Source organism: Austrofundulus limnaeus, unplaced genomic scaffold (genome assembly GCF_001266775.1).
Source record: "Austrofundulus limnaeus strain Quisiro unplaced genomic scaffold, Austrofundulus_limnaeus-1.0 Scaffold69, whole genome shotgun sequence".
NCBI classification, from domain to species: Eukaryota; Metazoa; Chordata; class Actinopteri; order Cyprinodontiformes; family Rivulidae; genus Austrofundulus; species Austrofundulus limnaeus.
In genome coordinates, this window is record NW_013952471.1 from 783,950 (window position 1) to 801,504 (window position 17,555).

General features: G+C 37.9%; 1 protein-coding gene and 1 long non-coding RNA gene across 2 annotated transcripts in view; both read right to left on the minus strand.

Annotated features, from left to right (window-relative positions):
* Window positions 1–16,127, minus strand: part of LOC106518993 (inositol polyphosphate multikinase) — a gene marked incomplete at its 3' end in the record, with an annotated part of 22,479 nt that extends 6,352 nt beyond the window's left edge. The window contains 2 exon segments of the mRNA XM_014010451.1: window positions 1,048–1,133; window positions 14,822–16,127. Coding sequence (XP_013865905.1) covers window positions 1,048–1,133; window positions 14,822–14,972 — 237 coding nt within the window.
* On the minus strand, window positions 6,561–8,508 carry LOC106518995 (uncharacterized). The gene is made up of 2 exons (XR_001310389.1): window positions 7,899–8,508; window positions 6,561–7,187 (listed from the first exon to the last, which is right to left on the minus strand). It is a non-coding gene; the product is annotated as an uncharacterized LOC106518995 (long non-coding RNA).
* Window positions 16,128–17,555: the final 1,428 nt, after the last annotated feature.

Here is a 17,555-nt window from a genome sequence, read left to right on the forward strand (position 1 = left end):
ATTTGTAATCATCAAAATTAAACGAAATAAACATTTGAAATATATGAGTTTGTATGTAATGTATGAATATAATATACAAGTTTCACTTTTTAAATGGAATTACTGAAATAAATCTACTTTTTCATGATATTCTAATTTTATGACCAGTACCTGTATATTTTTTTCTTCACACTATTCTGACACCTTATTGGACTGAATGCAGTCCATCACACCTGTTTGACACAAATCACTTCACACACCAGCAGGATGTAGTCTAGTAAGTGCATCACGAATTTTTCCACCTTAACATTTTAATTTAACAATGTACTAATTATTGCCTTTAAAAAAATTGTTGGGAGGTGGTTGTGCATTGTAGAACCCTGTGGTGCGGCCAAAGCTTTTGTCCTTAATGGCCTTTTTTTTTAAACTTATATTACTTTTATACTTTAAGTAGTTTTAAAAATGGTACTTTTACATTTTCACTTAAGTAAAAAGCTTGAACTGACACTTTTACTTTCAAAAAAGTATTTTTAAACCCTAGTATCTATACTTCTACTTAAGTAACGAATGTGAATATGTTTGACACCTCTGAATAAAATGAATTAGCAACTGTGATGTTCTTATTCATTTTCAAATTCTTCCTGTTTCACTGCTAAATCTTAATAATTCTCTGGGTTACTTTAAACAACAAGCCTATAGTTGGCTTTTTATTAGCCTCAACATCCAAACAGCTGACTTTAGCAAATAAATGAATGAATGACAAAACAAAACAAAACAAAACAAAACAAACAAAAACAAAAAACAAAGCCTCTGTCCATGGTTTTACACAGCTGACAGCTTCCAGCAACAGCTGGAGGAGCAGAGCTTTATGCTTTATTATAATTGAAAGTATTTGAAACGCTTCATACCATCTTTGATATCTCAATGAAAACGTTAAATCAACACACAAATTCAGTGAAATAATTCAACGTGCTGGTCAGTTTTACTTCAAATTAATGATTTAATTAAAAGATGCCATTAATGAAAGAAACTAAAATGTTTGTCATAAATGATGTTAATGTATATTACCGTGTTATAAAACTGAACTTCTCGTGGTCCTCTTGGGGGAGGCTGGACTTGCTTTAGAACCGTTCCATCTGGGTGCTGCAAAATACCTATAAAACACAATATTAAAGAAATTAGACACAACTGCACCACAAGCAAAATCCTAACCTAACCCTTACAGACACATTAGCTTCAAGTCTAAAAGGGAATGGAGAGGTTGATCGACCGACATGTAAGCAGGGTTCTAGACTAACTTTTTGCACTGGTTGCATTGATGTGCCTACATTTTTTTTTCCTTAGGTGCATCAACACAAAAGAGGTACACCCCAATTTCCAACCGCGTCACATTTAACACCACAGTTGTTTTTTTTGCTCTGAACCCAGAGCAGAAAGACATCAACACTACATACTTGTATTTGTTCATTTATCAAAAAAAGTCATATCATCATTGCAATATTAAGCACAGTTATTGCATATCGCACATTTTCCTAATATCATGCAACCCTACCTGGAATGTATGTGTGGTAAAGCCGATGAAGTATAAAAACGGCTTGCTATATACTTGAGCTTCCTCATGTTGCTGAAATGATCTGCTGTGCTCCCAGTGCAGAAGCCAATAAAAAAAAATAGCAAGAGGGACTTAAGAGAAAGCAAACGTCCATATCTTCTTTTCATCTTCGCAGTTAAGAATTTTTTAAAATAAATAAATAAATAAATGTTTTTCTGACTCCTGTTTGGGAAAAAAAATAACTGAAAAAACTACAGTTGTTTAAAGGGGACCTATTATGCAAAATTCACTTTTTAAAAGGTTTTTTTTACTCAACTTTGGGTATGTACTTCTTAAAAAAACAGTCCTAGGACCAAAAAAATGCACCCAGGGGCATTTTTACTGTAAGTACTGTAAATGTGTTTTTAATGTGTATTAACGACAAGTTTTATACTTCCGTTATTTTGTGATGTCACAAGCTGACAACCCACCGGAACCTGCGTTCAGCCCCTTACTTAGCAACCCCCGGGTGAGACTCCTCCTCAGTATAAAAAGCCGTCACAGTGTTGTTGTTGTTGTGTAATGCGCAGCTCAAATCACAACAAGCGTCCAATAGGACAATGGGTAGAGTGTTGGATCAGAGAGCAGGAGACCAGGGTTCGAGACCAGCATGGACACAATTTAATTATTTATTTATTTTTGTTCGTTATGAACACATTTTCTCATGTACCTCTATTGTTTAGCTTATTAAAGCCTTGTTAAAGCCTATTTGTTCGAGTTTCTGAGGTATTTTGACCGCTGCTGCTCCCTGCTCTGGTAACAGCATGCAGAGTGAGCACAGAGCAGAGGAGGGAGAAAAAAAAAAAAAGCTGGGACCACGACTCTGCCTCTGGGTCTCATATGGTTGTACAACGGAGCTTCTGCTATTATTAGCCATGCTAACGTAAATGTTGGCTTTGGAGGGCGGAGTTAATGTCAACAGATTTTTGGAGGGCGTTACCAACAGAGATCATTAACATAAACAGCTCTTCTGAACAGAAGTCAGAGCAGGCAGAACTAGAAAATAGGAAATTTTATTATCTGAGAATTATTTTGTGCATTAAATTGAATGAACATGGTCTGGATAACCCACAGACATAACATAAATATCTCTAGGACCCATAATTGGTCTCCTTTAAATGCTTCACCATGTGTGACATGTGTGTAGTCCTATTTTGTCTTTTTGCGTTGGTGAATGTCCCCCGCAGGACAACTGGTCGAATCAGTGCAACCGTAAGTTTTTTCTAGTCATACCAATAAAACTGGTCGCACTCTGGAGCCCTGGTAATGGATGGTACTTTTACCATGAAATTACATCTTGTTTAATGAATTTAAGACATTGTAATGCTATCTTTTAAAGGGACTTGGCATGGAAAACACCTTACAGGCCCCTCCCCTTTGCGACTTTCAGACCAGTCTAAAAGTAATATTTTCAAATAAAGATGGAGGTTCTCAGGAGGTTATAGTCAGATATATTTTAAATCGATATTAAATAATTAAATAATATAAAAGAATCAGTACAGTGGCACAGTTGTTAGATCAACATATTGCCTCTAAGGAAAAAGATTGCTAGATCAACTTTCTGTTCTGTGTTTACATGTTCTCCCCGTGCAGGAGTGGGTTTTCTCCAGGTACTCCAGTTTTCTCTCACAGACCAAAATCATATTTATTATATGACATAAAAAAGTAATAAATTAATAGTTTGGGATAACTCTACAGGAGATGTAGTTTGTAATTGTGCTTGTTTTAGATTTTATTTCCAGTTTTGTAATTGTGCTTGTTTTAGATTTTATTTCCAGTTTTGAGTTTTTATAATTAGATTTTCTTCACAAAATTTAACATCAACAAGCAAATAAAACTTTTAACATACATAGAAGAGGTGGCTTTAACTTTTAAAAAGCTTGTACCTTGTAAATGTCTTTAAAATATATATTTTGATTTTTTTTAAATAAAAAAACAGCAATCATTTTTGAAGGGAAGTTTCCCAATCACATTTACAATTTAATTCATTTACCATAAAACATTAGTTCCCAGTGTTGTTTCTTTTGCTTAACAAATAAATTTAATCTACTTGACTAGAATGCAGGTAATGGCATCCACTTCTTTCAAAATTTGATGGAGGAGGACCCACATACCCCCCCCCCGACATCACAAAAACTTTTGAAGCCACTGAAATATGTAACAATGTAAGAATAACTTATGGCACTGCATGTGTAAAGATACAGAACAAGTTAGAAATGGACTACTGCAGAAGTGCAGATAGTTTGGGTTCTTGTTTTTTGTCTCTGAACGTCACAAAATCAGTGATATTATCTGTAAAATTACAAACTCAACATCTGTTGGCAAGTCCATAGCTTTATATTGCCATAGTTTTCAAATTGTCATTTTTATAAACACATCATGGATGTTAGCTTTGGTGTGCAACCCCTGGCTTTTCAGTGCCCCCCACCCGACACCACATCTAAAATTAAAATACAAATGATCAAAAAAGCTACTTTAATACACAATTACAATCAAGTAGCTTAACTATGCTGCTAAACAATACTAAATATTCTTTCTAAGCCATCATAATGTATCATGAACACTGACTGAACATTTACTTGTGTTCCCATTGCAGAGAAAGTAGCAGCATAGTTCAAACAGCTAAAGTAACAAAGCAAAACCTATGAAACTAATGGGGTCATAAATCAAATGGTAAATGGACTGTACTTATACAGCGCCTTTCTATCCAACCAGGATACTCACAGTGCTTTAGGCCTACACAACAATCTGTGCCCTCATTTACCAACACAGCCCTCTGTTAGATCTCACTACAAAGCTAACAGATACAAATCAATCTATGGAGACTAATCAATACTTTAAATTATACACTGATGGGACACATCAGAGGCAGTGGGGGTTCAGTGTCTTGCCCAGGGACACTTTGACATAAGACTAACCAGCAGGGAATTAAACTGCCAACTCTGGTTAGAGGATCCTTAACCACTCAGCCACAGCCGCTCAAAACTGATTCTTCCCAAAGAGACTATGCTCGATCTACAACATGCATCTGTCTGCTTCCTACCCTCCTAAATACCAGATCTGTTTTAAACTGAATTTAAACTTCTTTGTTGAGAGGCATTCAAATTAAATACAATTCAAATTAAATACAAGTTCACTAAACAGGTCAGTGATGCACTTCAACACTGCAAATAATCTACAAATGTGTCATGAATTATTCATCATTGTTACTGCAGGACAACTCACCATTACCGTATACCAGAAACAATATAATGTTGCCCATCTCTTCTGCACATAAACACATAAACAATGTAATTTCTAAGAAGCCGATTTTCAGTTGATTTCCAGGTATACAATAGGTGTGGCTCTTAGATGAGGGGAAGGGCAGCTCCTATCACAAACTGATGTTATTTAGTCTCATTTACAATGCAATGAGTTGATTCCAGGAAAATGTTGAACCTTATCACTGTAGTTAATGTAGGAGGAGGCTGTTTTGTTGCACAAGAAAGGCTTAAGACTTTTAAGAATACTGGAACATTTGGTTTTTTGAAAGTAAAGAAAAGGTGTGGGAGGACTCAATTAACTCTTAAAATAGTGAGTCAGTCAACCCAGTCTCCATGTTCCCTGAAAGGAAAAGTAGAGATGTTCATGAGAAAAAGTGTACTCTATAGAATTCATGAGCTGAAATGGCGAGAAACTATCTCCTTCCAAGTAATCACTAATAATGATTTTGAAAATGTGGGTCTAGATCTGAGTGGCACAGTGGTCTGAGGGGTCACTTCACAGCAAGAAGGTTGCAGGTTTGACTTTGTATGGAGTTTGCATGTTCCCTCCTTGAATGTACACGTTTTCTTCTGGGTATTACGGTTTCCTCCCACAGAGCGAAATGATAAAGGTTAATTAGTACCTCCAGATGTCACTAGGTGTGAGTGGGAGTGTGAATGGTTGTCTGTCCTTGATGAACTGGAGACTTGCCCAGGTGTCCCAACACCTCAGTGACTGCCTGAGACAGACACGAGATCACCACGACACGGAAAAGTGAATCAAAAAAACTGAATGGATGAATATAGAGCTAGAGGAAAATTACACAAGATGATGCCGAACCAGAGCAAACATCTAAGACAGTGATTCCCAAACAGGGGTGTGTGAGCATATTACGGGGGTGGGGGGTGGGGGGGGGATTTCCTAGGTGTGTAAAAAATAAACAAAAATAGGACTGAGATATGTAGGGCCCTATGATTTCCACAATGTGGAAAATGTAGACAGAATCATGTAATTAACAAAATGGAATCCAGTATAAAACGTGGAATCTCATGGAATTTGCTCATTTGGGTGAGTTTCTGGCGTATTTTGGAAAATACAATGTATTTTGGACGCTGCTGTTTTCTGCGCCTGCTATTATCTGGTTTATTTAATTACTTATTCACGTTTTTATCTTAGTTAATTTGAGGTGAAAAGAATAAAATGTCTGAGAATTAAACATTTTAGGGGGTTAAATAAATCATTTATCATATAGTTTTGGAGAATCAGCATTATGTTTGACTGAAGGGGTACTAGTGGTACGACAAAATGGCTCAGGGGTACATGACTCTAAAAACGTTGGGAACCATTTAGAGACCCAACCCATTTCAGCCCATGAACTGTGCAGGCCCTCCTCCCTCAGATACAAGTTAACAATGCTGTTCCACAGCATCGTTGGTCCTCCCTGAGGCTGATGAACTCCGACCGTCGAACGACTGGTCACACCAGTGCGACTGGAAAACTTTTCTAGTCAAATTATTAAGAAATCAGGTCCCATTTGTGACCAAATTGGTTGCACTCTAGAGCCCTGGTCATTTTCTACTCTTTCCACCTGCTGAGACCCTGTCTTGTTCATTGTCCTTAGTCAGAACTAGTTTTGGCAGCACTATGAACAGTGTGTGATTGCACCAGTTATGCTGAGGGGGCCTGACTGGGGCCAGAGGGTTTGCCAGAGAGGCACATTCAACCCCGGAAAAAGACAGATTCCAAATTGTATTTGATTCATCTTTATTTTTAATAAACAGTGATTAACTATTGTAACCAAACAAATGGTTCAAAATATCATATATTTTGAATAAAATAAAAATATAACATGAGACACAAATGTAAAACTTTACACACTCTACTGTACTGGAGAAAATATGAGCAGACGAATGAAAAAAACTGATTTCTGATTTGATGAACCAGAGGGTGATTTCTGGCAAAACGATGAACAAATGAATCAAGGCTCAGTGCGTCTTTGCCCTCCTAGACTCGATGGTCAGTACACCCAAATTGCTTAATCTGTCATCGTTCATGGTGGATCGGACGTATGTTTTCACAAGATTTAACATAGAAAAACTCCGTTCACAGGAAGCAGTACTCACTGGGATTGCAACTGCTATTTTACAGAGTCTGTAGAGCTAAAAAAAACACTTCTTTATGTGGCTCTTATTGGGAGGGCTAAAATGTCTGCAAGCGTAACAATATGCAGAGTCCACCTGTTTTGAATATTCAAGCCAGGGGTGGATGGGGTACCAGGCTGCCTTGAAGCTCCTCCTCCTGTCCCCCATCAAGGTGCGCAGAAACAACTTTAGGTCTGGCTGCATCAGTGGATCATCTTTAAATTTGCTGATGTCTGTGGAGGAAGAAAAACCCAATATATGTAAATAAACATTTCTTTTGAATGGACACAGCACATAAGCTGCACTGACACTGCTTAAACACACAAAATCTCTCTACTGTCTAAATTGTTTCACTGTAATTATTAATTAATGCTATTACTTGTATAAATTCATTGCATTTTTATTGTACTTAGTACATTTTTTCATTGTATTCTAAAGCGCTATGTATTCTAAGACTGCAAATTAGCTGAAGCTAGATGTCTTATATGAAGCACATTTTCCCATTTTTAAAAAGGCAGTGTTGTATGTATCGTCCTTGTTAAATAAGCATTAACAAATAAATGTTTTGTTTGTTTTGTTGTTGTTGTGTTCAACATCACAAACCTGTTGGTCCAGCATTTGTGTGTGCACATATATTCTGTCTGTGTCTCACACTCTGCTGGTATTTCAATCTCAGCTTCCTCATTTTCAGGATCTTCATCCGTCTCTCTTTCTATCTCTGTGCCCTCTCTCTGAATATCTCTCAAGTCCTCCAGATCCCTCTCTGAGAGAAATCCACAACACTTCAGCAACCGAGCAGTTTACTAACATTTAGGTTGCAACTCAAGCAGGTTAACTAGCGTTAGCTAAGCATGAAATCAACTCAAGCTGATGATAACGCCTGTTGCTGTTCTGACAGGCTGCTATTAAAGTTCATAAAGTTAGCCAACAACAAGAATTCTTACCTTGTAACAACACAATATTGTTTGTTGTGATAATCGTGGATGGTAACTTCACGCTCTTCTTTTTCACCATGAACTGGCCGTTGTTTACAGTGGTGCAACGCACTAAAGGATCCGACTACAATGATGAGCCAATCGCATTGGTTCCGCCTTTTGTATCGACGTCAGAGGGGGGGGCCACAGGCGGGTCCAGACTCAGTGTTACATCTGTAGCAGCCTGTGAACAGGCATTTAGCCAGAGGAGTGTCTTCAGTTTTCTGACACCTTCATACAGCTGGCGATGCCTTGGGATTGCCGACAGTTTTTTTATTTTTACACTATGTAAATATCAATGTAAACTTCCATAAACAGGGGTTGTTATGTCATTATATTCGTTTTTACTGCTCTCCAACAATATTATCATTTATCGCAATAATTTCTGAGACCATCTATCGTCCAGTAAAATTTGTTATCCTGACAGGACTAGGCGAGGAACTGCTGGAAAAGGCTGTGAGAAAATACAGCCATTACGACTGTTCCAGTAAAAATTATAAAGTCAAACAAAAGGTGATGACCAGGACAGAGTGCACCTCAGCCGGACAGCGTAGAGACGCGTTCACACACCGTCTGCTGGAAACAGGGGAGGGCTTTTTCTGAAAAATTTACAACATAGTTCTCCTCGGTAAAGGCCCTGTCACACTACACTGTTTTAGACAACTATGCCAACTTATGAAATAATTTTTACTCTAAATTACTAATAAAAGTTATATATTTGATCAATTTGTTATCATTACAGATGATTTTTAAATTCCATCTTCACTGTAGATGTCTTTAAAATTTTCACAAGTTCTCTAAAACATAGTGTGACAGGTCCTTAAACGGCAGAGTGGGAGGACTTCTCAGGATTTATCACCCTCTGGTTCTCTTTTGATTTGAGAAAAAGACTGTTTTTAACTATAAGACAGATCTGCAGCCTCACATGTTGAAGTACAGTGGAGCCTTAAAGCCGTCATCTGGATTTTGTTCTTATTGATGGAACGTTAGGTTGTCATTTTGTTTTGTTAAAACTGGTATGAGATACACATTTTGTTCTCCCATGACTCAGACATGATGAATGACTAAATTTGATTCTTAACTCAGTGTAGGAAAAGTTTGACTAAAGACCTGATTACTCAGAGTTTTGTCATGTAAAGCTGGGTTTTCATCAGTTCACTATGATAAAGCAGTTATATTTCTATTTGCCAATGGTGGGAAATAATCTTATCTTAGTTGTACGTTGATGTGGTACAGATTAATTATTAACAGACCACAGAAGTTTAAACTTACTGACAGAAAACAAAAGGTTCTGTATTCTTCAGCAATGTTTTCTTGCTTAACTTGTCGTGCTAATAAAAAAATGATATGAAATCTTTTCCTTAGGCAATATTTTTAAAGTCTGTGAAAGGTATTTGGAGTTAAATCAAAATATCAAATTTGTTTTTGCTAATTACATCCTTCTATTTTTGGTAATTATTTCAGTTTGATATGAAATACAGATAATTATTTAGTTTGGACTCAAAAGTCTTACTACAGTTCAGAAGCCAAAGGCTTAAACAAAAAGAGCCTTTGTGAGTTCAAACGTTTAGTCAACAAATCCAAACCTGATTTATTTTTTATAGAACGTGTCACTGAACATGTTGCAACACCACATTTTTTCCAAGCCTGTCCTGGTGCTAAGAAGCAGGTTAAACTGTGATTCCAACTAGGCAGTTTAGACTCAAAGACCGTCACTATCAGGGTGTGTATGTGTTGTTCAAGGCAACGTTACCTCCTTCGTATGAATGAGTGAGGAAAAGTATTGATTTACATCAGCGTATCATCAGTTAATACATAACAAAAGAACAAATAAGGTGGGTCTGGGCTGTGAGAGCACAGTGCAGCATCAACCGTAGGACCAGACACACCTCAGAGAAGTCATTTCATCATCATGTATGAGACCAACTACATACAGGAGTTTAGATTCTGACAAGATGTTCTGCAATATTAAAGGTCACAGAGTTCCTGCTGCTCACAGTGGAGCCGAGTGGGCTTTTGTACTTTAAAAGTCTTGGAGTGGCTTCCTCCAGATATCATCTGTGGTAAAAAAAAATTTGATTATCATGTCTTTAAGAGACCTTTAACCTTTCCCAAATAAATGCAGATAAAAAAGAAGAGGTCTTTCCATCTTGGAGTGTTAACGCGGTCCAGTGATCCTTTAATGACGTGCATATGATCAACAGCATTTCCATCGTAAACCCTGTGAAAGCAGAAAGAGGTTTTCACTCGCAGTTTGGCTTTATTTATTTGTTTAAAGGGATCCCCGATTAGTTGTAACATTAGACTTTATTTGATAAACATTTATTTTAACTGTAAAATAAAGACTGTAAAAATACTGTAGGTTGTTTAGTTTAGTAAATTTTTAAAAATATATTTTAACACGGACGGAGCCATTTTATTTACACGCAAAGCATTCTGGGTAAATGATGACGTGGCTAGCTCAACGATGTGAGCGAGCTATATCCACCCTGAAGGTTAATCTTGGACAATATCTGATGATCGACTCTTTTAAATGAAACCAGAGAGCGTTGACAGAGAGGAGAAGGTAGAAATGACTCAGCCTGGAACTGAAAATATGGATGGAGGACAACAGAGCTGCTTCATGGAAGAACAACCTCAGATTAGCCTGTTAGCCTTTGCACCGACGCTATATTGCCTTATATGTATTAGCTCAGCGCTAGTGCATCAAACTAACAAGCTAAACTGAGGTTCTCCATCGACATTGTCAGCTGCAGGCTGAATCATTTTTGCGTTCCCCTCTCTGTCGTGTGGATGGAGGACCTCAGTGACGAGAGGAGAATGTGTAGCGCTGAGCTAATACATATATATGATGTTAGCATCGGGGCTAATGCTAAAGCTAACAGGCTAAGCTGAGATTGTTCTTCCTTGAAGCAGCTCTGTTGTCCTCCATCCATATTTTCAGTTCCAGGCTGAGTCATTTCTACCTTCTCCTCTCTGTCAACGCTCTCTGGTTTCATTTAAAAGAGTCGATCATCAGATATTGTCCAAGATTAACCTTCAGGGTGGATATAGCTCGCTAGCAGCCTCGCACCGAGGACCTATCCACGTCATCATTTACCCAGAATGCTTTGCGTGTAAATAAAATGGCCTCATCTGTGTAATATATTTTTAAACTTTTAGTTTAAAAATTATTAAAACTGAACATCCTACAGTATTTTTACAGTCTTTATTTTACAGTTAAAATATATGTTTATCAAATAAAGTCTGATGTTACAACTAATCGTGGATCCCTTTAACAAAAGTGGACACGGTGGAATCTGTTGTGTTTCTGGACACTTGAGATTAAATTTGAGTAATTATAGAACCCAATCATTGTTACCATCCTGATATGTAAACCCCAGAGGGTGGACTTTCTTAACTTTCACAGACAAAACAGTGAAGCCCCAGACAGAGTGGTAGAAATGAAATAAAACTGCACGATGAAAGGCCCTGTGACTGTATTGTAATGGTTACAACATCAGAGCAAAATATAACTGAGAAGACGGCATAGGCACACACACTGCTAGTACAAGTTTGTTTCTCTATCCTTCTTAGGACTTTGTATTGACTTTCATTCATTTCTGTTGCCTAACCCAAAATCTAACCACCCCCAATAAATCACTAACCCTAACCACCAATGGTGTTTACTTCCACCATGTTAGGACCAGTCTTTGGTCTCCAAAAGGACTAATGGTCCCAACAAGGTAGATGTTTATACCAAAAACGATCCTAAAAAGGCAACAAACACCAGGTACACACACAGTCATGAGCAGAAACAAGAGGAAAGAAGTAAAACAAGAGGTTAGCTGAGATCAGATTAACATGCTAAAAGACTTGTGATATTTACTGATGTTTAACAGACACATTTCTGTTAAACATCAGTGAACTATAAACATGGATTAATAGTTTCACTCTGACCAAGCTGTAGTTAAAATTAGTTAGTGTGAGGGATGAACTTGCACAACACTGGTCCTGTGGGCTGTTGTGAAATATATGAACATGTCTTGTTCAAAAAAGTTTGGACCAGATAATATAACAGTCAAATTTTAAAATCAAACAAAATGTGGAAAATACTACATATTTTTTCTTAATATTTAACTCAGTTCAATATTTAATGTTTAACTCAGAGCAATTCATTTTCTTTACATAGTACAACAAAAGTAATCTAAGACCACTTAAAAAAAACGGTGAAAGATTCTGACAAAAGTAAAATAAGACTAAAAATTCTGCCCTGCAAATTTGTCAAGAGAACAAAAGTAATTTGATAAAAACATAGGGAAATAAAACAACGTAACAGTGAGTTTGCTGACAGCAGTGGGAAATGGTGACAGAGGATCCTGGGAAAATACAGGTCTGAGCACAACTTCCTGACACTCTTACCGCTCACCTAGAGTGGTTTTAGAAAAAGATTATTGCTCTCCAGGCGAGTCAACATGAAAAGTAACATCCTTTAATTTTCAAACACATTTTGAAAGTAATTGTACTGGTACTTGGTATTTATGTGTTCAAATCTAAATCTTGCACTTAGTTGAAAACAAAAAAAGTGGTGTTGGTGCATCCCTATAATTCAGTCCAAAACAGGTGCAGATCTAAATAAAAGGCAATAATTCATGTTCTTTATCTGCTTTCAATGTAGTAGGGGTGTCCCGATCAGATATCAATATCGGATATCGGTCCGATATCAGCCAAAAAACGAGTATCGGATTTTATCGGACTGCATAAAAAATGTCCGATATCAGCGCTCCGATATTAGCAGTCCGTTCCAGCAGTTCACTGACTCCGCTCCAGTGTTTCTATCCAGCAGCGCTTGGGTCCTGCTTGAAGCGCTCACGTGATCACAACAACAGCAGCGCTAACAAGTTAGCAAGAATGTCGGCAGCAGAACTTTTTATTTTCATCAAAAACAGAGTTGCAGCTAAGTGTAAAGTTGTCATGCACAAGTTTTCCGAGGGGAAACACAGAACCGTGAACGTTTTAAACCGGAGCGACAACTACTCTCCACCCTGGCAGCAGCTTTGCGGTTCGGCTCGGTTCAGCCTCGGTCCAGTGACCGCACACAGCCGCGCTGTTTCGGAATCTCCTCTCTGGTCGGGTCGGTGATTCTAAGCGGGCAGAAGCGAGGACAGCACGCTTGTTTTGACATCCGTGGATTAGCTCTTGATGGACAGAAGAAAGGAGAGCGCAGCTTTTGTTTTGGAATATGAGCGACATGACGAGAGCAGTGATAAAAACTGCTCCCTGCAGGAGAGAGAGGCTGATCTCCACATGATGCTCAGACTATAGAAAGTGGAAATTTAGCACTAAGAAAGGTAGCTATCAATTTAAATAACTAATTCTTACTATTTATTTTTTGCTCTTGTTATTAGAGTGATGTTTAATCTGTTTACACACTTGTTTGAGTGAAGATTAAGTGCAATGATCACGTTGTTTTAGTTACAGTCAGTAAAATTGGAGCTGTGGACTCTTAACTTTGAACAGACAATAATGTGGGGTTTTGTTTTGTCCTCACCTTCAGTTTTTTCCACCATAAAGCAGCACAAGGCTGACAGATGGTAAAAAATAATAACTGGAGTGATTTTGAATTATTTTACACTGTAAAAGTACATTTTGTTTTTATTATGTTATTTTTTCAGGGTATTGTAATTTATTTTATTTATTAAATTGTATAATGTTCTTCAGTGTAAAATGTATGTGATCCATTGGTTTAAAATAAATGGGTCAGTTTTTCTCATACCTACTCTTTTTCACTGTTTGATCTGATCAAGATTTTTCTAAGATTTTACACTACAAAATAGGTAAAAGTGTGTGACTTGYACTGTTACAGTAACGGGTCAATATCGGTATCGGTCAATATCGGTATCGGACATTTCTCAAAGTTGTAATATCGGTATCGTATCGGAAGTGAAAAAGTGGTATCGGGACATCCCTACAATGTAGCGCTGCAGGGTGCAGGTGCCTATCTCCAGTGATTCTTGGCTGAGAGGAGAACTACACTATGGACATTAGGGATGCACAGATATGAAAATTTCAGCAGATATCAATATTTGATATTATTGGTGTTATGGTCGATAATTAATATTTACTGATATTACACAAACATAAATTATTTATATAAATAAACTTAGAAATACACTTGTCTTTTTTCGATACTGTAAAAAAACCAGACCGCTGACATGACTACTTCAGTTATTCCTGGCTGCACAGCATCAACATCACAATCATGATCAAACACACACCACTCGACCAATTTATTATCTATAAAAATTAATACCTCTCTATGATCTATCCATCTATGATGGAAGAGCATGCAAAACCGTCTAAAGCCAGAAATGCCTTCAGACACTGATCAGTGTCGGAGGATGAGTAGCAGTGATCTGAACAAGCTGTCCATGTTGAGGGTTAGAAGAACCTGCGAAGAACACAGAGTCTTCTGACCCAACACCATCTGAAAGAGCAGCTTGTTTGTTGTCATCCAGACAGCCTGGAGACAATCATGGTGAGAAGGTGGAGGTATTTGGGGCATGTTCTTAGAACATTACCTTCACAGCCCCTACACTGGACACCAGGCAGGTGAACACTCGGTGAGGAAAGATAGAGATGAAGACCCTAAAGCAAACCTGAGGTACCATCAAGAAGCTGGCCCAGAACAGACAGGTGTGAAGGACCTTTGTTTCTGCCCCACACACCAGCAGGCAGGAAGTAAGAGTAATTATACATCCAAAACACTCATCAGTTATCATAAAGTCTGAAGACTGTTTTCATCTTTGTTTTGTTTTTCCATCTGAACCTTTTAATATGTGGTGAACTACAACCCTGCAATAAAACGATTTTACTGCAGAGAAATGACTAAATCTAATCCCCAAGTAACTTACCTACTTTATCCACGCCATACTTGTGACCTGCCACCTGATGGGAGAGTGGCACACAGCCGTTCAGGTGAGCTTTGTGTCCGGAGCTGTCTTTCAGGAGGACGATGTCCGAGCCAGGGGGTAACTCTTCCAGGGTTACAGAGGACTTCATCATCACCCGATGATGAAGGTAAGCTTCTCCCGGGTGAAGCTAAGACACGGCTGTTCCCAGTTTAGGAAAATAGGTCAAAAGTCGCCGATTTGATGATTAACATGCTGTCATTCCATTAAACAGAGTTCAAATTTAAGACTGGGAACAGGTTTTTGACGGGGAAAATGGTCGTCCAGAAAGCAGCTTCTCCACTTATCGATGTTTTTTAATTTTTATTACAAACGGGGAGGTTTACTGTCAGACTGCACAGATGTCGTAACCCTCCGAGTCCCACCAGGTCCTACCGTAGCTCCGTTTCAATGGTTTTTACTTTCTGAACGGCGACATAAATACACTCAGGCCACATCCCACTTCCTGTCAGCGTTAACCCGCACGAGGCCATGCTCCACTTCCGCTCGGAGCTTTCAAAATAAAGTCTTGTGAAAATCCAGCATTCACGGCAGCAACAAAAATGAGACGCCGTCTTACAAACAAAACAGGTGTTTGACAAATATGTCCACTTTTTTCCAATTCCAAAAGAAAACTTTAGACTTCGAAGCACTTTTTCATCGCCGACGCCGTGTGAAGAGAAAAATAATCCAACTTCCGGTTCACTTCCTAAATTTCGCGTAAACGAAGCTCCAGTTCTTCGGTTCACATCCAAATCCCGATGTCTCTGACGTGACGTTACCACCGTTCACCGAACAGATGGGTGCGGCAGGCGGAAATAAAAAAAATACCGAAGTTATAACAAAACCACTCTGCGTGGGTTGTGATAGCTACTGTTTATCACGATGCTAATAGCTCGTCTAAGCTGCCCGACAACAACCACAGTCCAGATTAAAGACAGCTGTTTATAAACGCTGCACCGAGTTGGTGCTGTCATCAGATCCATGACAAGAGACCAATCCTGCCCTTGTTGATCTGCTCATATCCAGGTCAGTGTAGGCGGCTACCTCCCTGTAAGAAAAACCCAAAGCCTGGCCCGTAGCCTCTGCGACACTTCACTTTTTTTTCTTTTTTTTTTTACAGTGACATGTTCCGTTTCATGCATGTCTCCCTGAGGCTGGTTACATGACTCAGCAAGTTCAATACATGCTTTTAATTACTTCCTGATTATTTCTGTATGGAATCCCATTCATGACACTGTAATGTGGAGAAATGTCATTAAAATGGTTTCATAACTCAGAGAATCAGCCTATACACACAGACTGCACAAGGGCGATAATGTTTTGGCCATCAAGTCTGTGTATATTTGTCTACAACAGTGGTGGGCAGCAGAGTTGTAAAGTAACTAAGTACAAATACTTTGTTACTGTACTTAAGTAGAAATTTTGGGTATCTGTACCTTACTTGAGTAATTATTTTTCAGCGTACTTTTTACTTTTACTCATTACATTTTTACACAATTATCTGTACTTTCTACTCACTACATTTTTTAAAAAGGTAAGAAGTAGAAAGTCGTTACTCCTATTTTATTCTGTGTTATTACTTAAAAAATCCTATCCTGAAAAATTGTGTCTCCTGGATAGAGTGAATTTAATTGTGTTTGGATGAGAAGTATAAATATATACCATTTTGACACACTATTAGCTTGTACACAACCCATCACAGCTGCACGCTGTTAGAAAATATATTTTTTGGAGAAGTCACCTCCCAATAAATGTCATTTTGGAAAATCTAACTGCTCACTTTTACTCAGTACTTTTAATACTTAAGTAGATTTTGTGTCAGAAATTTACTTTTGATAGTTAAGTACAAAAAATATCAAATACTTTAGGACTTTTACTCAAGTAATATTTTTAGAGAAGACTTTAACTTTTACCAAAGTATTTTTTGTGATAATATACTTGTACTTTTACTCAAGTATCACTTTGAGGTACTTTATACCAGTGTTTCCCAAAGTTGGGGTCGGGACCCAAAGTGGGGTCCCGAAAAATCAAGGTGGGGTCCTGAAAAGATTTTAGGAATTAATTACATTTTTTGCCTTAGTTGTTACAAAGGAGTGAAGTTAGTGTATTTAAAATGGATAAATGTAGTATAAAAATATTGTTACCATGCCCAAGTTTAGTTGACCTGACACAAATGTTTATCATCCAAAAACAGTTGGGGGCACAGGTCTCTGCTGCTGTTATTTTGTGGGTCAAATGCTGAAGTTTGGGAACCACTGCACTTTGGTTCCCAAAGTTGGGCTTGGGACCCAATTATGGGTCATGAAGCACCTTGGATAATCTCCAGAAATCAATTTAAAGGGTAATAAAATAATTGCTGATGTAATATTTTCCCTATAATTATTACAAAAACATAAAATAAGTATAAATAAGTATTTATATTTGTGTACAAGCTGTTTAGATTGTCAAAAAGCCTGTATTTTTAGGGTTGTTAACAAAGTTCATGTACTCAGACCAGTAATATTTGGGGTCACAAGTTTTTGCCATGAATATTTTGTGGGTCAGAAGATAAAAAGTTTGGGAACCACTGCTTTATACAACACTGATATTTGGTGCTGCACGTGCTGCTCAAGTCTGCACTGGATGCTGACTTGCTGTGGAGGGCTTAATAAGCCACTCGCATTCGTACCTAACTAGTTTCGAATGGGACTTAATA